The sequence below is a fragment of the Argopecten irradians genome, chromosome 15, assembly GCF_041381155.1.
Source record: "Argopecten irradians isolate NY chromosome 15, Ai_NY, whole genome shotgun sequence".
Classification (NCBI taxonomy): domain Eukaryota; kingdom Metazoa; phylum Mollusca; class Bivalvia; order Pectinida; family Pectinidae; genus Argopecten; species Argopecten irradians.
The window spans coordinates 22,473,792-22,497,943 of record NC_091148.1 but is presented as its reverse complement, the minus strand read 5'-3'; the positions used below and the strand labels follow the sequence as shown (position 1 = coordinate 22,497,943).

The following is a 24,152-nucleotide window of genomic DNA, read 5'->3' as shown; positions in this document are numbered from 1 at the left end:
AAAACAAAACAAAACAAGCTGTAGAGGATTTGGAGATCTTAAATGGCTTAATATGTAGTGACAGCAGAGAAAAAGGCTGAACTGTTCAACGAATATTTATGTAGTGTATTTACTCTTGAATCAGATACAGATCTACTCCATCTTAATGATAGAACCCTAGACACCCCACTGGAAACATAAACATCACAAAAGAAAAAATCAAGTCGGCGATTTCTTAAGTAAGATAACATTCTTCTGTAGGCCCTGATTTATTGCATCCAAAGCTGATCATTGAAACATCCTATGGAATTCTAGAACCTTTCGAAAATATCTTTACCAAATCCGTTAACACCTATTTACAAAAATACCGTTCGATAAGTCTCACTTCCGTTCCTTGCAAGTTATTACAGCGAATTATTAAAGACGAAATAACAACACATATGGAACTAAATGGCTTTTTTAAATAACTACCAACATGAATTTACAAAAGGGACATCGTGTGTGACACAACGTAGTGAAGTTGTTGACTATGTCACGTCAGAAATGGAGAAAGGAAGAAACGTTGACGTCATTTACCTCGAGTTAAGTAAAGCTTTTGACCGAGTACCACATGGTCGATTACTACTCAAGATGGAAAAATGTTTGCCGAAGTTGCCAACACACCGGTGTTCAAGTTAGTAGCTCAATGTGTTTGAGATTATCGTCTGACTTGACGATATTACATCCTTTGGAGCCATGTGATTATATAATTAACGATAGATTCATCGATAGATGGATCAATTTCACTATTCCAAAATTCTATGAAAAACAACAATATACACGTAATGTTGCGTCAAAATGTAAACAAAGCCATGTGTTTCTTTTTTTTTAAAGTAGACCATTTACGTTGCATAGAACATTTTCATACGCAAGTTCAAAGTTCAATATGTTACCATGCAGTTATGGTAAACAAAATCGGCTAGTATTTTCGTACAGAGAACAAGCCTAGCAAGTCTAAATAAAGATCCGTATTATCACTACGTTGGATAAGAGGATCTGAGAAAATACCATTAGTTGTCATGTCCAGGTGACCTTTGAAAATGGCTAATCAAGTCTCTGCTGGTAAAATTTTGACAGTGACTTTCAGGGGACGAAATAGTTTGAAAATCTGTCAGAATTATTTCCGTGTACGTAGTCTTCTCGCCCATAGAGCACAACAAAACAAATAGTAAAAGTATGTTGAGGCTTAATGGCGTTATTAATTGATATAGCAACGTGCCGAAAATGCATTCAATCTGAATTACACTTGGTATAAAGGTCATCCGAATATGACCCTTTATGGGATTTTGTCAGATACTCTATTGAACGGAGTGGTTTTAAGCGGGGGCAAGATTTAATAACACAAAAAGCAAATTCAACAGTAGCATTGTGGTAAACGGAACAGCCTACCTGAAAATGTGGTACATTGTATCTGCAATGACACTGAACTCATTCAAGTCACGCCTAAACAAGTACTGGCACAATGAGCCCTCTATATTTACTCTTACATGTTTTTAATGTTACTTTATTGGACGTCGAATATATACAAGGATACGCCTGCAGAAGCCATTAGAACTTACAACGGTGTTAATTTACATAATTAAATTACAAAATGACATAATTAGATTAACTTCTTTTATGAAATTAAAGTGTACATATGATACAAAATTTTATGAAACGAGTTATACGTTGAAGAAAGTGTGTGTTTTTTTTGTTTGCGTGCTTAAGTTAGTGCCAACAAATCGTTTCATAAAATCTCATATCACATGTTCACTTTAATTTTATAAAAGAAGTTAAAAGATGTTGATTGATAATGAATGATCAGTGATGCTGCTGCTGCTGCTGCTGCTGCTGCTGATGATGATGATGATAAAACTGATTGTGTAGATTCTTGAAAATGAAAAAATGAGATATTAATCTTACTAAAACACCGATCCTTATTCTCACTGCGTTTAATAAAGGATCTGACACCATCCAACAAGGGGACACGTACTGATGAGTTTTAGTATTGGCTGATAAAATGTCTACTCCCAGAAACTTTGAGTTTTAGGGACGGATTAGGTTGCTAGAACTGTCAGAAAATATTTGGTGACATCAGCTCCCTGAACATCATAGCTAAATGAAACAGTCAGAATAAGTACAAATGTATCTGTATATTAATCAGTTGTATTTACGGGTATTTAAGTGTTCGATGGTTGACCCTGGATATACTGAAATTTAATCCCGCGAATAAACTACAAGTTTGCAGCATTTTCTATGTTAAATACATGTATGCCAAATTATTCATATTTGTAGATGCTAGATGGAGATGATGACGATGATTCTACTGAAGTTTACGACGGGTATGAACCAGGTATTTCGTGTATAATAATATTTCATACTCCAAAAAAAATCATCTTTGTGTTGTTTACTTTATAGCCTGGAATAATGTTTTACATAAATACTTTTGTGTCCCAAAGAAATAGGCTCAGTGTTAAAATCCAAATTGCCTCTGGTAACTTATTAAAAATGAATCTGTGCGGCAGATTCTTACAAATGTATTTGTGTAACAAAATAGGTGATAATTAGTTTAGGATATAATAAATATATACCATTGGTTAAACAAGCTCTATCACGAAATTCAATAAAACTTTAAACTTTAAACCTTACGATCACCAATGTATAGTAGCACAACTGTATAACACAATTGCGTGGTGATGATGGAATTTACCAACAGTTTGATGTATGGATACTAGTTATCATTGCTGTACGGATACTAGTTATCATTGATGTATGGATACTAGTTATCATTGATGTATGGATACTAGTTATCTCTTATGTATGGATACTAGTTATCACTGATGTATGGATACTAATTATCACTGATGTATGGATACTAGTTACATTGCTGTATGGATACTAGTTTTCATTGATGTATGGATACTAGTTTTCATTGCTGTATGGATACTAGTTACATTGATGTATGGATACTAGTTACATTGATGTATGGATACTGGCTATCATTGATGTATGGATTTTATTTATCATTGCTACATAGATATTATCTATCATTGATGTATGGATACTAGTTATCATCGATGTTTGGATACTACTTATCATTGATGTTTGGATACTAGTTATCATTGATGTATGGATACTAGTTACATTGATGTATGGATACTAGTTACATTGATGTATGGATACTAGTTACATTGATGTATGGATACTAGTTACATTGATGTATGGATACTAGTTATCATTGATGTATGGATACTAGTTACTACTGATGTATGGATACTGGTTATCATTGATGTCTGTATATTGGTTATCATTGATGTTTGGATACTAGTTACCATTGAGGAACGCGTATAGTCAATCCATTTCACAAATTATTTAAAAAATTGAAAATTAAGAAAACGCTCTAAACAAGAAATTTTAACAGTTGCTAGTTTTAAAACCAAATTTAGAGATGAAATCATATTTTGTTTCTAGTAACCGGACATCTCACCTAAAATGAAATACGAAGACAATTCAGTCAAACTTAGAAATCAAAACGTCTTTGGTCATCATCCAACTGTTCAAGAATGAAAGGAAAAAGCGTTCTGACTCCAGCGTACTTTTCTGGTATGTTATATGGATCATGTGCTTTTATTTGCAGATAAATCCGGCAGAAAGTCAAAGGTAAGTGTTATAAAACTATGTCAGAACAAAATGTGAGCTAAAATTAAAACTTTGAAAGAAGTTCAATTCAAGATGCTACAACAACCTACACCCTCACGTCAAACTGTATTGTGTAAATCCATCGGGAGCTGCCATTTGGTCTCGCCGTCTTCAAAATTCTGACACCAAATCTTTTTTCCTGGCGTCATTTGATAGCTTCTATCATGATGCTACGTTTAATTTCAAGACAATAAAATTCACCCCAGGTCATATTTCACTAGGGGTTTGTTCCTTGATTTTTGTTGGTTTATAAATGTGTATATGCAATTACTATTATACACTTGGAAATATCGCCATTGAAACAATGTTTTTAATTGTATTTGCAGGCTAATTATGGACGGAGTGGATTTTCATTTTCATTAGGTTCAATGGTGCCTGACAAACGTAAGTATAGTGATAGGAAATATTCCCTAAAATCTTTGGAGTCAGATTACGGTATTTTGAATAAATCTGTAAATGGCTCGTAAAATAGCTCCTTAGTGACGTCACAATCGATGACATCGATATACCTTTGATAACGTCTCCATTCTATTAAACTTGAAGGGACAATTCAGTCTAAGAGTACATTATAATTCGCCTATATATCGGAAACAAACCAGTTCTAAGTGATGGATGGCAAATTCGTTGGTTTTACTGTGATATGCTAGAAAAGCTCACTGTAGTGAAATGTGTGTAAAATGTTCAACCTTACTCGCTGTCTACCATTACACATTGTAGTCGGATGTCTTATGTGCCCAACCCTGGCCCTTGCCTGTAGAGTTAAGTAACTTTTGTCTAGATCTATTTCAATTGCTCTTACAGTAGTGTGATTACCTTATTAAATATATGGTCCTATTTAATAACAATTTTACAACTCCTCGGTGGTTATGTATTGCATTTGTTTAACTTATATGATTGGCCTGGGTGTGGGTACAGCATACATATTTTACATGTTTTACCATTTGGGATTTCAGCGGTATCAATTAAAATACATTGTTATATGACTGTGAGTTTTGCCGTTTTCTGATTGGTCTAGACCGCTCGGACAGGTCTTGACAAAATGCAATGTCAACCTGAGACCGATGAACACCTGTTCAGAGGTTGACATTGCAATCAGGTGACCTGGTTAAAAATAGGCACGGGGAATTCCCCGTCTCTTCAACATTTTGGACCAATCACAATAGAGCATTGTCGATCATCGGGCAATAGCCAAATCCAACGTTAACATGGCTGGCAACAGTGAGGTAGGATTAGGAAAGATGTTAGGCACATTTTAAATGCAGCTGTATGTTTTTAAATTATCCTGTGAAGAAGTACAGCAAAAGTACTAAATGTAACTACTGAGGATACGTGGATGAAGATCTTCTTGTCTTTTTGTTTAATTAGTAGTCATTGCGCTGTCATTGCTTCGAATATTGTTCGAAGTAGCAAAACTTACATTTATACAAGTATCAATGTATCGTTTCATATAACAAAACAATTATTGACTTTTTGTAGGTTAATACGAGGAATTTTTAACCTGAGAAAGGTGATATTCCCCGAGGCCAAAGGCTGAGGGAAATATCACCTTTCAAAGGTTTAACAATTCCTCGTATTAACCTATAAAAAGTCAATATTTGTATAATGTCATGGAAGTTGTCAATAATCTTTGTTTTAGTGTTGTCTTCATAAGGAATGTAAAACAATATATTTATACCATATTATAATTAGTGGTTATGTAAAAATACGTCCGACTGAATTGCCCCTTTAACCACATGGATTGCTGGTCTCACTGATTTTTTCTTCTTATCGGATTGTGACAATTTGATTAAAATCCGGATCCTTGTTTAGAGGATGCGACATTATAACTTAGGATCACTCTCTGAAAACCTTGTTAATTGACTACCCCAAGTGCCACCACCATACAAGGACGTAATAGAGATGTCATAATCATTTTCGTTCATGTAGTCATTTCGCCCAAAGAGTACAATGCTCTAAAAAAACATCGCTTTCAGCAGATATAACCAAATGGCGAAAATACATTAGAATTGAATTATAGCTAGTAAAAAGGTCAACATAACGTGATCCAAGATGGGATGTTGTCATATCCTCTATGGAACAAAGTGGAGATTACGATATGTATATTAATCCATTTATGTATTTTGAAAGCTTTTGTAGGAATCTTCTATCCTAATTGGGAACTGTTTTATTTTAAATTACATTCTTTGGGTTTTGAAACCTTTTTTACAAGCAGATTAATCTCAATTTTCAAATTTTCATTTCACAGTTCGCAACCTCTTTAGCCGACAAAGGAAATCAGTCAGCAAGGATCCTTCGGAGACGAGCCGTAGGAGTGACTCTGTGGATGATATGGATGAATGTATGGATGATGCGGATGATTGCATCGCGTTTAACGGTAAGGAACTTATCGGTACACTTTGTAATGTTCTATTAAGGATTTATTACTGTATGTTGTGAAGAAAACACAATTTCACTTGTATCACAACAAAATACAAAAAAGGTTTTAGTCTTTAATCACGTATATCTAGTCGCATCATTTGAAAATGAAATGAGATCGACATGTGCTTTTTTTACACGAGAAATGAATAAAGTCTCATAATGACTGGACATGATGATTCTTAATTCCATACGCATTTCTGAACTCATCATCTTTTTCTATAAGCCTTAAATCCATACGCATTTCTGAACTCATCACCTTTATCTATAGGTCTTGAAATGTTGATATAATCTACATTATTTATAGTTTATATATCTAAGTTTAGTTTAATGTATAGTTGTTAAAAATATTTTCGGATTTGAAATTTTGCGATTTACTCTTTGGCACTACTCGTGGAGGTATATTTTCGCTTTGTAGCTTTTAGAAGATCCATTCTGTACGAGCAAATTTTTGAAAGAAAAAAATGAATTTCGTGACTCTCGCTGAATCCGCGAATTTAGCGAAATAGAAAAGCATGAAACACAACTGTAATTAGCATAGCTGTTAGCATAGCTGTAAATATACACTAATGCTTTCTATAAATCAACTTTTAAAGTTATACGCGCCGTATTTTTCATACTCACGAATCAAGATAAGCTTTTGATATGTTATTCACCACCAAAGGTTACTAACATTTTTTTGAAAATTGCAGTACTGTTAATGCATTGGTTTTAATTTTACAAACACCAATAAGAGCACAAAATAAGTTTTAGCAGTACTGCCAAAAATCATTATATATTCATCTTTAGTAAGCGAAATGAGTAACTACGGTCAGACCATGAAGCTAAATTGTGATAAACAACTTCATGTCACATTTTTACAGTGTTATAAGTAATTGTGATTAAGAGATTTCTGCTGGAAATTAACATGCCAAAATTTTCGCCCAGTTACGGCACATATATATTTGAAGTTACATTTTTGTACAATGTGTATTGAATATATCTAGTATTACACTGTATACGTTATTTACACTGTTAACCTTTGATTAATGTTTTGTAATAGATAACAGCAGAGTTAGCCAGGATGATCGTAAATTACATCCATCCTCCATTGAACATGACGGAACATCAGGTGTTATGACGCTGATAGATCTACAGAAATTTGACGGGAGTTGGGTACTGGATCGAGAACTTGCTAAAGCAGTTCATCTAAATGAAGATTTCCTAAAATCAAAACTTCCAGACAATCTTGTAAGTATGACGAAATAATCTGTATGCTAGCATCAATAAGGTGTGCGGTTGGTATGTATGGACGAACGCTTGCTGCCTTAATTGTGTTTGTGGAAATAAATATCGTGAAATTATCGACGGAACTGTTAGTCATCTACGGTTAGTACATAAATGTTTCATAGAACAATTCTACAAGCATTTACCCTTTATCTCGATTTCAATACATGCATTTTACCCTTTATCTCGATTTCAATACATGCATTTTAACCTTTTGTCTCGTTTTCAATACATGAATTTTAACTTTGTCTCGATATCCCTTCATGCGTTTTAACCTTTTGTCTCCATATTCCTACCGGCATTTTAAGCTTTTGTCTCGATATTCCTACATGAATTTTAACCTTTTGTCTCGATATCCCTACATACATTTTAACCTTTTGTCTCGATATTTCTACATGCATTTTAACTTTGTCTCGATATCCCTACATGCATTTTAACCTTTTGTCTCGATATTCCTACATGCATTTTAACCTTTTGTCTCGATATTCCTACATGCATTTTAACCTTTTGTCTCGATATCCCTACATGCATTTTAACCTTTTGTCTCGGTATTCCTACATGCATTTTAACCTTTTGTCTCGATATTTCTACATGCATTTTAACCTTTTGTCTCGATTTTCCTAAATGCATTTTAACCTTTTGTCTCGGTACCTTAAATGCATTTGAACTTTTTGTCTCGATATTCCTACATGCATTTTAACCTTTTGTCTCGATATTCCTACATACATTTTATCCTTTTGTCTCGATTTCCCTACATGCATTTTAACCTTTTGTCTCGATATTTCTACATGCATTTTAACCTTATGTCCCGATTTTCCTAAATGCATTTTAACCTTTTGTCTAGGTACCTTAAATGCATTTGAACTTTTTGTCTCGATATTCCTACATGCATTTTAACCTTTTGTCTCGATATTCCTACATACATTTTATCCTTTTGTCTCGATTTCCCTACATGCATTTTAACTTTTTGTCTCGATATTCCTACATGCATTTTAACCTTCTGTCTCGATATTCCTAGATGCATTAGTATATACAGCATACATCAGTATGGGAGACAGCTTTAGGTGTGGCCTGTCTATATATAATTACTCCATTCTTACAGGATACATCAGTCTGGGCGACAGCTTTAGGTGTGGCCTGTCTATATATAATTACTCTATTCTTACAGGATACATCAGTCTGGGCGACAGCTTTAGGTGTGGCCTGTCTATATATAATTACTCTATTCTTACAGGATACACCAGTCTGGGAGACAGCTTTAGGTGTGGCCTGTCTATATATAATTACTCCATTCTTACAGGATACATCAGTCTGGGCGACAGCTTTAGGTGTGGCCTGTCTATATATAATTACTCTATTCTTACAGGATACATCAGTCTGGGCGACAGCTTTAGGTGTGGCCTGTCTATATATAATTACTCTATTCTTACAGGATACATCAGTCTGGGCGACAGCTTTAGGTGTGGCCTGTCTATATATAATTACTCCATTCTTACAGGATACATCAGTCTGGGTGACAGCTTTAGGTGTGGCCTGTCTATATATAATTACTCCATTCTTACAGGATACATCAGTCTGGGCGACAGCTTTAGGTGTGGCCTGTCTATCTATAATTACTCCATTCTTACAGGATACATCAGTCTGGGCGACAGCTTTAGGTGTGGCCTGTCTATATATAATTACTCTATTCTTACAGGATACATCAGTCTGGGCGACAGCTTTAGGTGTGGTCTGTCTATCTATAATTACTCTATTCTTACAGGATACATCAGTCTGGGCGACAGCTTTAGGTGTGGCCTGTCTATCTATAATTACTCTATTCTTACAGGATACATCAGTCTGGGAGACAGCTTTAGGTGTGGCATGTCTATCTATAATTACTCTATTCTTACAGGATACATCAGTCTGGGCGACAGCTTTAGGTGTGGCCTGTCTATCTATAATTACTCTATTCTTACAGGATACATCAGTCTGGGAGACAGCTTTAGGTGTGGCCTGTCTATCTATAATTACTCTATTCTTACAGGATACATCAGTCTGGGCGACAGCTTTAGGTGTGGTCTGTCTATCTATAATTACTCTATTCTTACAGGATACATCAGTCTGGGCGACAGCTTTAGGTGTGGCCTGTCTATCTATAATTACTCTATTCTTACAGGATACACCAGTCTGGGCGACAGCTTTAGGTGTGGCCTGTCTATATATAATTACTCTATTCTTACAGGATACATCAGTCTGGGCGACAGCTTTAGGTGTGGCCTGTCTATCTATAATTACTCTATTCTTACAGGATACACCAGTCTGGGAGACAGCTTTAGGTGTGGCCTGTCTATCTATAATTACTCCATTCTTACAGGATACATCAGTCTGGGCGACAGCTTTAGGTGTGGCCTGTCTATCTATAATTACTCTATTCTTACAGGATACATCAGTCTGGGCGACAGCTTTAGGTGTGGCCTGTCTATCTATAATTACTCTATTCTTACAGGATACATCAGTCTGGGCGACAGGCCTTAGGTGTGGCCTGCCTACAGAAGAAGTACGCCTCTGAAAAGACACTTTGGGAACTTATAGAGAAGAAGGCACTGGCATGGCTGTCCTCCCAGAATCTGGCGGGAAAGACCGTTGGTGAACTTGTCACACTTGCCCGCGATGTCCTGTCATCGACTCCATGATTGTTGTCGGTGGAGACAAACAAAAGCAAAATGTTTCGTATAGGAAATATTTCAGTGGTTTTTTTTCTGTGATACATTTGAACTTCCTAAACTAAAAGTTGTATTTATAATTCGAGTACAATGCATATCTCGAAATATTTGGAAAGTCTGAGAACGATTTGCGGTATATCGAAATAAACGTAGCTGTAACAAGTAGATACCTGACATGTTACCATATGCATGGTTCCTTCGAATATGGGATGGCGGCATTTGACTGATTGTTTTTATAGATAGTTTGAAACATGTATTATGTGGAAATGTAATACCCAACGCGTAGTCATAGACTTCATCCGACAACAAAAACAGACACTCTAACAGAAAACTCATAATCGGTTACTAAGAATCCGAGCATTTATACTCGGATTGTAAATGTAAAATGATAAAGTATTTTGTCGATTGAATGTAGGTTTTGGGATTATTTTATAACGTTCAATTGTTATTAATTCATGTGTAATACGTATCTATCTAGATGTCATTGTTAATAGTGTGCCTACAGGCAGAAAGGTTGTTTTGTGTTAACTCATCTTAAATGTATCGACAGTAGAGGGAACTAAGTTCTATTTCTACTATATATTTTATGCAGTTTGGCAAAATTTAAAATTAATTTAGCAGACTCAATTTCAGCTAAAACTCCTTAAATTCCGGGTGCGCATAAAAACATTTTGCAGATTCCGTACATAATCATTGTAAAATTTTCTGTTTAATTCAAGAGATATTCCATGTTACATTTTTATAGATTTCATCAGCAGAATTATGAAGTAAGAAATAACAACAAAATGACGTCAAAATTGTGTCAACTGTATGTAAGCGTCTATTTCACACAAAAAAACCCAAATAAAGGAGAAACATTTCAAACATATCAAGGCGATTTCAATAGTGGTGTACAATTTAAAGAAAATATGATGAAAAATGACACCATTAAAGGAAAATTAAAATGTTATTGTCAAAACGAATGAAATATGAAATATATACTGAAGTAAATATATGACTTTTTACAATACGTTTGTACATGTATTATACCTGTTAAACTCAATATGTTTTATTTCGTTGTCCAAATTACCTTGTGATCACTATATGTTGTACCAACGATATCTCCCTCACCGCAACAAGCCCGCCTCAAAACCAGGCTAATCCAGGTTTCTATATCGTTATAATTCATGTCTACACTGTTTTTTTATTATATTATCAATATTTTACTTTATTTAATATACAATGTATTCAACTTTATTTATGTTTATAATGTGTAGCTGCTAACCCAGGCTTATAATTTGTAAGATTTTATGTGCCATTGTACCATTTACACAGAATGTTATTGTTTTTCGCAAACAATATATACCAAGTATCTTAAATAGAGACAGCATTTGTAATAGTCTAATTCCATGACATATTTGAGATATTTCTGCTTCTTTAGAAACGCAAAACTATTAAACAATAAATGACAAGTACGTAAGAGAGACAGAATGATGTCAAGCTCACTAATTATTATCTAACCACATACAGTCTGTATACCAGATATTGTTTTATACTCAATTTTACAATGGAACTTTTGTTCATTACATTAATAAAACATAGTTTTGTCGTTCTTATTGTTCACTACATTGTACAGTTTAAATGTACATTGTAAATTCATTACGCTTATGCAGAGCTTAAATATACCAAACAAAAGAGATTGGGGTTATTTAATTTCACATCCCCTGAACAGGCAGTGTCATATGGGGGACGTGCAGCATTTGTAGATGGAAGAAAGTCGGTCTATTCGAAAATCTGATTAAAATACAGATCCTTAAATCCATTACGTTCAATAGAGGATCTGACAACATATCATCAGGGGTCATGTTCGGATGACCTTTTTACCACGTGTACATACATTTTCTACACATTGTTATGTCGACAGATAACTCAATTTCATCCCTCCCAGTATACATATTCATTTAGCTTTGTTGTACTCTTTTAGCTAGATGACTATATACAGGAAAATAAGTCTGGCAGCTTTTTCAAACTTTTTCTCCCCCTGTCACGATTCTGGCAGCAGCAAATTTGATTGGTCATTTCCAAAGGTCACCAGAACGTGACCCTTATTGGGATGTTGTCAAAAAACAGATTAAACATAATTTAACATCATCTATACAACCAGTGTCATGTGGTGACGTGCAGCATTTGTAGATGGAAGTAAGTCGGTCTATCCGATCAACACTTATGACTTACGGTCAGTGCCAGATATATGTCCCAAGTTCAAAACTCGTGACTTATAGAGGGACATCAGTTATGGTGGTGATATATTTGAACGCAAAACATATATTCCAACGAAATAATATTCATTCAGAAGAGGCTCCTTACACATTTATCAATTCCTGTAAGTGTACAAGAAAAATAAAATTAGGTGTTTCCGGGGAGTGAGCGATCTGTGGTTCATTCATGACACCCGCTAAAATATCAAGTAAAACATCGAACACACCCTCCTTCATAGAGAAACAAGATATAATCTAATATCAAAAGATGTTGTCCATTTAACTACCATAGAGTATTCATGAACATCATCTGACAATGGAATATGATACTCTTCCTACTGTTACTGACAAAACAAAACAATTTCATACCTGTACAACGCCGAGCTGGCCAGTTTAGTGTGTTGTGAAATGCGTTCAATCACATTAGGAGTCATAGCTCAAAGAACGACTGATGTACTACCCAGATAGTGAACAGGTAGGATTTAGATCAAGGTTGACAATTAAATATGAACTGTCGAAATATTATAAGGTAACTTATTACTGGAATCTAAAAAATAACCAATGTGTCAGAAATTAATAGTTTCGAATGTAAAATTCTTATGTCTTTCACTCTTTCAATTTCAATAAATTTTATTGATATAAATTATATACAGTCAAAATGATTAGACAACAGGCAAGACCTTTCAAACATATCAAGTAAATTCCATCAGTTATTTGCAACTGAAAGAAAATATGATGGAAAATCATCAAATCTTCTCCTTAAAGAGACAGGTGGCAAGAAATAAAGACAAAAATACATTAGTATATATACAAGTACACATTCATACAAACATTTACTCTTTTGTGGTTGTTACATTATATACATCAACGCGGAAGTAAATATGTTAGAGAGCGTGAACGGGTCCGTTGTTATTGTGATCCACGTATATTTACAGTCAGTGGAGAATTGATACCGCGATTATTTCAATCAAAGCCTACTCACCTTTTTTCTCTCGATACATTGAGTATGTCACTCGTAATTTGTTGCCTCGTGGATATATTGTAACGGTTTTCGCCCCTGGCTCAACCCCTTTACATATGGAGCACGTCCTATTTAATTGACTTGACAAACCCCCAGGAAATTATAGGTATTTCCAAACCGATCTAAATGTACCTGAGTACAGACTAGTTATTAACCATAAAGAACTAGGAATCAAAGATTCAGTTTACGCACACCTTTACGGTTACCGTTTATTCATTCACTGACAGATAGACATAAAGACAATTGACAAGTTAACAATTATAATATCAGACACACTCGAGATACTCTCATAAATATATGTTATGGATAAGAACTATAATGGACAATTTGAACTATTACATATACCTTAACTTGACCTCTGGATATCAGAACTTTCTGATATATGTAGAGGACAAAACAACAAGGTCTTTACCTATCTTTACTATAAAACTGATAAAACAGACATGAACCAAGTGCCAAGGAATATAACTACTAAGTATTGCAATATAAGGAACTATTATGTACCAACTCTATTAGATATAGAAGTATCAACAATAGATAAAAGATATAAACTGTACACTAAGGCTCAATATACATTATCCTAAACTGATATAAATTTGATAAGTCCAACTCCTTACAATCTCCTATAAAAGCTATAAGAATAGCTAGTATAATATTATTAAAGTATGAAAAATCTCCCGTCCATCCCCATTATTCCTACGAGTTGCTTCCCTTTACCTAGCTAGAGCATACCAGACAGCTATACGGTTTTGGAACAATCCAAAGGTGTATAAGCTGACGGCAGCGGAAAATAAAAACACAGCCTTACCCTCTAAAATTTGCTGGCAACTAACTTCCCATATCCCCATACGATCCCTACGCCTATCCAATATAATATAAGTACAACTAGGCAACGCACGAGATCGCCGGGAAACACCCATTCCCGGCGGATTCTGACGGGAGTAACGGTGTCCCATCAACGATCGGAACGTAGTACCCGTTGAACTTATAAAAATCCTACGATCTCCAATGGCACTTGTATGAAAAATAAGTATTAAATAAACTATTACATATCTATATTTTATATTAACCGCTCTCACAACTCTTTCGTACCGTCATTCTCTCTCCGATCCGAATCCAATATTTCCAATACACCCCATACATCGAACGATCCCACATTCCAATACTCCAATACACATTGGATACACACTCACACTCAAATGACCCCGAGGCAGTTCAATAGGTCACGAGAGGTCGCTACTATGCACTGCTACTGTGCACAAGATGGCGGCTCCCATACTTTCACGCAACGTGCACACTCTCTGGCAAAATATTAGCTTTCTCGCTCGTTTTAGACGACTCATACGCCGGACTTACAGTTAAACCAGACTTTAAAGGTAAAAAACATATAAACAGCGATAATAAAACACGTGGAAAACTCTTTTAGTAAACAATAATGAGCAAGCATGCTCGTTTTACATCTAACACTGTACTGTCTATAGTGACAGCTCAATTATCACAGTATCAGAGTATCTCAACTCAGTATTAAAAATACAAACTTTACAACTCTAGAATCAAAGATTCTTATGCACTCTTGACAATAAATATTGTCATTAATACTATCAATATACATAAAATACTGCTATTTACATAGTAAAAATGCATTTTTTTTACATCTCCCCTCACTTAAATTTTTGTGTCCCTACAAAACACAACTGTACAGAGTATAATAATCTTACACAAGGGTTTTCACACAAAAGATTCACACTCTCATATATATGGGATCTCTTTCTCTCCCTATTTAAAGAATAAATACAGTTAAAATTTGAGTTTCAAAACTCAAAATTATATCACAGTCTGATACCTTCGTATAAGTGTAGTACAATAACTCACTGATATGTTTATGCTTTCCAGCTGACAGTTAATAAATAGATAATAAATAATTTAAGTGTAACATTTCTCTACCACGAATTTAAAGTGAACATTTAAAGTTTCAATTCTTTACAGAGTTTGATAATTTTACCATTTCTTAATATAATCTGATCTTCGCTTTTACACAACATTAAGCGAATACATAATAAAACTTAACTGTCAATATTACCATTATGCATATTAAATTTCAAAACTATACATCTTTGTTGTTCACTATATAGTACTTTTGTACTACCGTACTGAAAATACAGATATCACATACAAGTGACATTCTTATTTACATTTCTCATATAATTCTCACAAAAAATGATAAATCTCACATATGAGATCTCCAATTATTTTGGAATATGAATTCCGTGGATACAATTCCCACTAAATACAACTGCTGTTCCTGTTAGAACATTTAAACTAAATACTGGCATAGCATGAGAACAATTCTCATAGAACTCTAGAAGTCTTTTCTCACAAATGAGAATTCTCATAGATATTTTACAATATTTTCAAGTATTATAAAAATACTTTACACTATTTCTTACAGAAATATTTTCTAAAAATTTCTTACATAGAAATTTTAGGTATTACTTCACAAATAAAATTCTGGAAACCAGATTCACAAATCCAGAAGGTATACTATAAGTTAAACTGGAATACAACATTTTCCACCACAAGTGAACATTTCACTTATATATAAATAGATATACAGAATACAAAACTTACTAAGAACCTGGCCTATCAGTATCAATTTGAACTGGATGTACAATTGTTTCAAAAATTTATATTATCTCTATCATTATTTAATAAGATTAAAGGTTAATTATCCAATTATTATAGAACTACTACATTATTTTACTTACTCTGTTATTTAACACTATATACTATAAATGACTAGAAGTATCAACAGTTTCATCCTGAATATAATTTATCTAAAGTTCACTAATACGTGAGTTAACCTTATATGAAATAATTGATGATACTCTCTGTTATGCAGCAGGCCAAGTTTACGGGATTTTACGCCGCGCCAGTGACTTACGATCTTACAACTTTTTACAGTACGCCAGAGGATCGCATCCTGTTCTGCAAAACATGTATTACCATCTACCCACTTATTTTAACCCCTAATTTCCCAAGAAGAAAAATTACATTTAGGACAAAATAATTGAATACTTACATTTAAAAAGATATATTCAGTTCCTTCCCCGAACGGCATGCACCTCACTCCTAGGTATTCTTGGTTGGGTTCTTCCTGGCCTGGTGGTCTGCCTAGATGGTGGATTCGGCCTAGGTCGCTGAAATGGTCTGCGGATTGCTGCAGGTCTCTGGCCTCTGTTCTCCATCGACATCTCTCTCAAAGTCTGGCCCTGATGGCGGAGTTCACGCAACATCTGAAATAAGATGTTCTGAGTGCGGCCGCTCTCCTCTCTGATTGTGTCCGTCAACCGACGTAGTTCCTCCTGTACCGTTGTTGTTGGATGGTTAGGTGCTGTTGCGATCTCAGGAGGGGCTGCTGTCACTGGGGCGGGAACGGCGTCGAGCAGTTCATCTGTCCCCTCCTGAGTCTCTGTCCACTCCAATAAGTCGTCCAGAAAGCTGTCGACGGCTGGCACTGTACATATAGCATCCTGCGGTGCGTCCACCTCCATGACTGGTAAGGTAGGTGAGGCTAGGGCTGAGGCTGATACTGAGGCGGAGACAAGGGTTGGGGCTGAGGCTGATACTGAGGTGGAGACAAGGGTTGGGGTTGAGGCTGATACTGAGGTGGAGACAAGGGTTGGGGCTGAGGCTGATACTGAGGCGGAGACTAGGGATGAGGCTGGAACTGGCACTGCAGGATTCTCTCTGCGTCTCTCCCTCCAGATCTCTTCGCTCTCCTGCCTACTTAGCATGACCACGTGTTCCCCAGTAAGACCTATGGGTTCAGTGTTCCGGTGAATATACATTCGGTCCTCTTCCGGCTCAACTCCTTTCTCTTCCATCTGCCTCCTCTGTCTAAGGTGGCCCCCATATCCTTTTAAGTGCTTCTTCACCTCCGTTTCTGTCGTGCATGTAAAACGACACAGAGAACAGTAGAAAGGAACCTTGTCAAGGGCAACATGATACTTGTAATAATGCGCCTCTACCACTCTCTTTTCGCCAACAAACTTATAGCATCCATTGCATCTGTATGCTCGTCCTCGCTTAGATACCAGCATTGAAGCCATGATGTTCTGTAGATTGCCTGTAAATATATAATGTGTTCCATGGTATCATTATTAATATTCATATATCTGGTCAACACTGATGGCACCTGGTTCATTACTGTCTTAGCAATATTTATATTTGCATCTGTATATATATATATGTTTTTAAATTTTTCTTGACAGGATCTTCTTCCTCCAAGATGGTGGATTCTTGCCTTCATACGGCTTGAGTTTGTTGTGGTGTACTATGCGATGGGTTCCCTGCTCGTCTAGTTGTATCCGGAAGTTGAGGTTTGACAGTTTTTCTAGCACCACATATGGCCCACCATAGATTGACTGCAACTTCGGGACTGACACCTTCTCTTCGGAGTTCGTGCATGTACCACACAACATCTCCTTTTCCGTATTGGACACTATTAGGATTTATGTCGTAGTACTGTTTCTGTCTTCTAGTGGCTGTCTCTAAATGTTGTCTAGCTATACTGTGTGCTTTCTGGAATTTTCTTTTCAGCAGCTCAACATATTCTCCATAGTATGTAAGTTCTTCACCAGTACAGGTCTGGCTGCCATAAACAATCTCCGTTGGAAGACGGACCTCCCTGCCCAACATCATAAGGTTTGGAGTCATGGATGTAGACTCATGTTGACTAGATCTGTAAGCTGCTGCTATACAACCAAGGTTCAGGTCCCAGTCTGTCTGTTCATCTTGTAAGTATGAACGTATCATACTAATTAATGTACGGTTAAATCTTTCAGTCAATCCATTACATCTGGGATTCCTGGGACTGGTTCGAGTCTTCCTTATTTCAAGCAAACGACATAATTCTTTGAAGACTTCGCTCTCATAGCAACCTCCCTGGTCGGAATGCATGGACAATGGACACCCGTATCGACTGATGAATTCGTCCAAGATCTTGTTGGCGCATGTAATAGCAGTCTGGTCTGGAACTGGCAGGACCTCTACCCATTTGGCAAAATAATCCGTAACGACCAAAATATATCTATTTCCTCTTCTGGAGCGTGGTAATGGACCAATCAGGTCTGTCGCTACCCTATCTAATGGTGCTCCGACACCCATGGTTCCCATTGGAGCCTTCTTCTTCTTGTTAGCTGGTTTATTCTTAGCACATTTGTCGCAACTGGCTACCCATCTGTCAATGTCTTCATTCATTCCGAACCAATAGAAGTTTTGCTTTACTCGTGCCTTGGTTTTCTTTCGACCTAAATGACCTGAAAGTAAACCGTCATGCATGTACTGTAAGACTTCATTTCGTATCTTTTTAGGTACTAATAACTGTGAAAATTTCCCTGATTCGTCCTTGCGTTCAAACTGCTTAACTAATACCCCCATCTTCAATTTCAAGATTCTCCCAAACATTCCAATAGTGTCGCACTGCTGGGCTATCTTGTTGTAAACATTTTCCATCTGGACGCTGATTCAAAAGTTTATACTTAAGTATCGCATTGATATCATCATCTTCTTTCTGCAGTTTGGATAGCTCTCCTTGTGTGTACCCAGCGCGCCAAGTGGTTGCATCCATATTGACTTCAAGACTGGAGGGGTCGCTGATTGAACTCTGGGGCTGCTGGATTAAGGTGCTATCTTCTTCATCTGCTATCTCCATAGCTCTGGTGGTAACTATTGGTATATCTTCTGACTCTAAGTCAAGTACATTTGTGTTGTCATCTTCAGCCCTGTCCATAGCTCTAGTTTTCACCATTTGTACTTTGTCGCTATTAGAGTTGTAGCTAGTAGAGTTGATATGGTGCATGTCAACACTTCGCTTTCGACACTTTTCGCATGGGTCACACCTAAGTGGTTCTAAGTTGTCTTCTTCGTCACAGTTACAGTCTTGTGGGTTTAAACATCTAGACATGAAATCTGAGTTTCCATGCTTTTGTCCAGGACGATAATCTATAGCAAAATTATAAGCTGACAAAATCTCTATCCAGCGTGCTATACGTCCTTTGGGCTCCTTAAGTTTAAACAACCATACAAGGGCCTGATGATCTGTTCGAACTAAGAACTTTCTGCCTAACAGGTATTGACGATAATATTCTATAAAGTATCGTACTGCTAGAAGCTCTTTGTCAGTAATACAGTAGTTCTTTTCTGCCTTGTTCATCGTACGACTTCCATATGCTATTACTCTCTCTCTACCATCTTGTATTTTGCTTAATACTGCTCCAAGGCTATGATCACTAGCATCAGTATCCAATATAAACTCTCCAGTATCCTGTGGGTATCCCATGATAGTGGGTCCTGATAGGATTGTCTTTAAAGTGTCAAAGGCTTCTTCACATTCCTCACTCCAAAGGAATTTTATACCTTTCTTGGTTAACTCAACCAGAGGTTTTACTATCTTTGAGAAATTTGGTACAAAGCGACGATAATAGCTTCCCATCCCTATCAGTCTTCTAACTTCAGTTACATTGCTGGGTTTAGGTAATTGTTGTATCTTAATAGTGTTATCTGGACTTGGTCTTACACCTTCAGCGGAAACAATGTGTCCTAGGAAATTAACTTCAGCTTGAAATAGATGACATTTTTCCCCTTTGAGTTTTAATCCTGCCTCCTGTATCCTGGTTAGAACCTCATCTAATCTTTCCATTTGTTCTTCAAAGTTCTTCCCAATGATAACTATATCATCCAAGTATATAAGACAACTTTTCCATTGTAGTCCCTGTAACACAAGTTCCATAAGTCTCTGGAATGTAGCAGGAGCAGTAGAGAGTCCGAACGGCATTGCTTTGAATTCATACAACCCGTACTTTGTGACAAATGCTGTTTTTGGTATATCTTCCTCTCGGACTGGAACTTGGTGATATCCTGCAGTAAGATCTAAAGTACTAAAGAATGTTGCACCAGATACTGAGTCTAAACAGTCTTGGACTCTTGGTAAAGGAAAAGCAGCATTAGTGGTTACAGCATTAAGCTGTCTGTAATCAACACAAGGTCTGACTTTACCATTCTTCTTCTTTACAAGCACAATAGGGCTTGCCCATGGTGATGTTGATTTTCTGATTATTCCTTGTGATTCCATCTGTTGAATAGCTTCCTGCTCTTTGTCTGCAAAAGCATGAGGGACTCGACGAGGACGTTGCTTTATCGGTCTAGCACTGCCTGTCTCTATAGTGTGTTCTATCAGATGTGTAATACCCAGATCTGTCTCGTCTTTTGAGAAACTATCTTTAAATTTATTTAGGAAGCTGGCTATTTGTTGTTTTTCTTCTGGCGGTCTTCCGTTACTGGCTGACTGATACAGTTCTTCTAGATGTGTTGGTACAGCTTTTGGTTTTCGTTCTACTGTCGTCACCTTGGTTTGTCTTAGCTTCTCGAGTTTCTGATCTCGTCTAGTCTCTGTAAGTTTAATTCTCCTAATTCCCGTAAAGTTATTTCTTTGTTCTACATCTTCCTCCTTCAGCACTTCACAACAGTCGTCTATAAACTCTGCTTGACCTATTACAGCATTTTGTTTAATCTTCACTGTTTCATCAAAAGGATTCATAAGGCGTACTTTAGAGGTAACATTTTCTTTTATATCGGCTAGAGAGGCTGACATCAATAATGGATATCTTTCTGAAAAGTCTTCAGATTGCTCGATTATACAGTCTTGATTAGATAATTCATCATCTGTTTCAAATCTGTCTACATAAACATTAATGATCCTCTCACAACCTCCAGGCACTTCATCATCTTCAGCAGCTGTAACCTTCCGCAGCGGCTGTGGACATCCAACCTGAATGCAGGCTATTTCTTCACCATTCAATTTTAGGATACCTTCACTGAGTTTAATATCTGCTGGTCCTTCCTCTCCTTTCATAAGAACATCCAGCCCCAGTAAACCTTCATCCTCTATTTCAGCTACAACTAATTCTTTCCTGAATTTAAGTTGGCCTAATTGAATGTCAAATTCTGCTCTGCCTTGCTCTCTTAGTGGTTCTCCACTGACACCTGTCAACATGTCCGAAGGAATCAGGGTAGGTTTCCTCTCATCTGGTATCTTCTCATATACCCTATTTGAAAGTACAGTTCGAGCAGCACCGGTGTCTGCTGTGAACATCACCTTGGTCCCCTGGACCTTACCCCTAACATACACGCCATCACTCCTTAGTACTTGACGCCCAAATTATGTTTGATTCTCCATGTTTTCTCTTAAGTGTTGTCTCACAAGTTTTTTTCAGGTCGTCCATAGATTGTTGGCCTTCACTTTTCTGGTGGGTCTCCTCCTGGCCTACTGAGTCAACCCTCTCTAGTTTAAAGCTTCTTGTCGACTGTGCTGCTGATGTGATGATCTCTCTGAAGCAACTTTTCCGTCTGTTTCTCTCGGTAAGTATGGTTTAGCCCTAGGATTAAGATTTGTATGAGTTCTGAATCCTGGCCTACTTCTGTTGTCACTGACAGGACAATTCCTAGCAAAATGACCTTGACCTCCACATGCATAGCATTTGATATCTCTAGGTTGATCACCATCCTTTCTTTTGTTATATTCTTGAGCTTGAGTGGTTTTCTTCATCTCCTGTATTATATTTTGTAAGTCTCCCTTTGTCATTGTTATCAATTCACCTTGACCTTGTTTCACTGGTGACCTTGGCTTTTGACCTTTAGATTGACATGTATTTTCTTTATCTGTTTTAGGTGCTTGCTGAATCTGCCTGGTCGGCTTCTTCCGTCCATCTCTTCCTTTAGGATATTGCACGGTCTCCTCATATTGAACTACGAGAGCCACTGCCTCATCGATATTACTGGGATCTTTGTTGAGTTCTACATGTATTCTTGCCTTGTCATTCAGCAACCCAATGTAAAATCTCCGAAGTAAATCTTCACGTCTAGTTTCAGGTGATCGGTGCTTATACCCTTTATCATACAATCTCTTCAATTCACTGGCATATCTTTCTACAGTTTCTTCATTGTTCTGTACTCTGTTTTCAAATTTGGTTTTGTAGACTTTGGTTGTCTCTACCACATCAAAACGGTTCTTAAGTTCTCTAATAAGCTGAGGATAGCTTCCTAAAGTCTCAGGGCGTAGCTGTCCAAATGCAAAATCCCCTGCATCTCCCTGGAGTCTTGGTAAGAGTTTCTTCCAATTTATCTGCGTTAGACCATCCCTGGAGTGAAGATACAGCTTCAAACGGTTAAACCACACTTCCCATTTTTCTTTCCCAGTGAAAACTGGTAGCTTCACATTAGCTCTGGAATGTCTTCGCCTATGTCTTTTGGGTTCTTGTTCAACCTCAGATTCGCTACTGCTTCTTGATGAAGAAGCGGTAGGTATTTTTCTGTTTATTCCCCACTGATTGGAACGTCGTCTTGGTGCTGATTCTTCTGTTGGAGAGTTACGCCTTGTATATTCATTACTTGAACCAGATTGTAAAGCTGGTGTTTCTGGTCTCCCATTAATAGCTTCCCTAACTGCGGTCACTAGAGTTGATGTCATGTCCTGGAAAGCTCCCTTCATTATACTGATGAAACTGGAGGATACGGTTGCCTGATCACCGTGTACAGTATTTTGATTGACATCCTTTGGGACTGGAGTTGTCCTCGATCGGCTGCCTCTAGAGCGAAGTGGAGTAGACTGTCTAACTATGGTAATATCAGCTCTGTCAGAAGTGGAGGTGTGATCCAATCCACTGTTATTCTGTGCTTCATGTAGATGTACATTTTCAACTGTGTCTAGATACAAGTGTTGTCCATCAACGTCGCTATCTGTCTCTGTGCACTCAGACTCTGAGTGAGTATCTTCAATTGATGAATCGCGTGCTCTCAGTTGTTGTCTAGTTCTGCCTGGCATCTTGATGCTGGACAATGGTTCGAATCACTGGACTCAATGGATGTTAAAATATTGAATCCCGGACAAGCCCCCAAAAATATGTAACGGTTTTCGCCCCTGGCTCAACCCCTTTACATATGGAGCACGTACTATTTAATTGACTTGACAAACCCCCAGGAAATTATAGGTATTTCCAAACCGATCTAAATGTACCTGAGTACAGACTAGTTATTAACCATAAAGAACTAGGAATCAAAGATTCAGTTTACGCACACCTTTACGGTTACCGTTTATTCATTCACTGACAGATAGACATAATGACAATTGACAAGTTAACAATTATAATATCAGACACACTCGAGATACTCTCATAAATATATGTTATGGATAAGAACTATAATGGACAATTTGAACTATTACATAGACCTTAACTTGACCTCTGGATATCAGAACTTTCTGATATATGTAGAGGACAAAACAACAAGGCCTTTACCTATCTTTACTATAAAACTGATAAAACAGACATGAACCAAGTGCCAAGGAATATAACTACTAAATATTGCAATATAAGGAACTATTATGTACCAACTCTATAGGATATAGAAGTATCAACAATAGATAAAAGATATAAACTGTACACTAAGGCTCAATACATTATTCTAGACTGATATAAATTTGATAAGTCCAACTCCTGACAATCTCCTATAAAAGCTATAAGAATAGCTAGTATAATATTATTAAAGTATGAAAAATCTCCCGTCCATCCCCATTATTCCTACGAGTTGCTTCCCTTTACCTAGCTAGAGCATACCAGACAGCTATACGGTTTTGGAACAATCCAAATGTGTATAAGCTGACGGCAGCGAAAATAAAAACACAGCCTTATCCTCTAAAATCTGCTGGCAACTAACTTCCCATATCCCCATACGATCCCTACGCCTATCCAATATAAT

The 24,152-nt window shown here is 36.8% G+C and overlaps 1 protein-coding gene across 1 annotated transcript in view; it reads left to right on the top strand.

Moving 5' to 3' along the window:
* LOC138309818 (von Willebrand factor A domain-containing protein 5A-like) overlaps positions 1 to 11,662 on the top strand; it is a 35,495-nt gene extending 23,833 nt beyond the window's left edge. The window contains exons 15-20 of the mRNA XM_069251045.1: positions 2,293 to 2,350; positions 3,635 to 3,657; positions 4,023 to 4,080; positions 5,942 to 6,085; positions 7,154 to 7,341; positions 10,828 to 11,662. Of these exons, the coding sequence (XP_069107146.1) occupies positions 2,293 to 2,350; positions 3,635 to 3,657; positions 4,023 to 4,080; positions 5,942 to 6,085; positions 7,154 to 7,341; positions 10,828 to 10,848 (492 nt within the window). The 3' untranslated portion in view covers positions 10,849 to 11,662. The remainder of the gene's footprint in view (positions 1 to 2,292; positions 2,351 to 3,634; positions 3,658 to 4,022; positions 4,081 to 5,941; positions 6,086 to 7,153; positions 7,342 to 10,827) is intronic.
* The last annotated feature ends 12,490 nt before the right edge of the window (positions 11,663 to 24,152 follow it).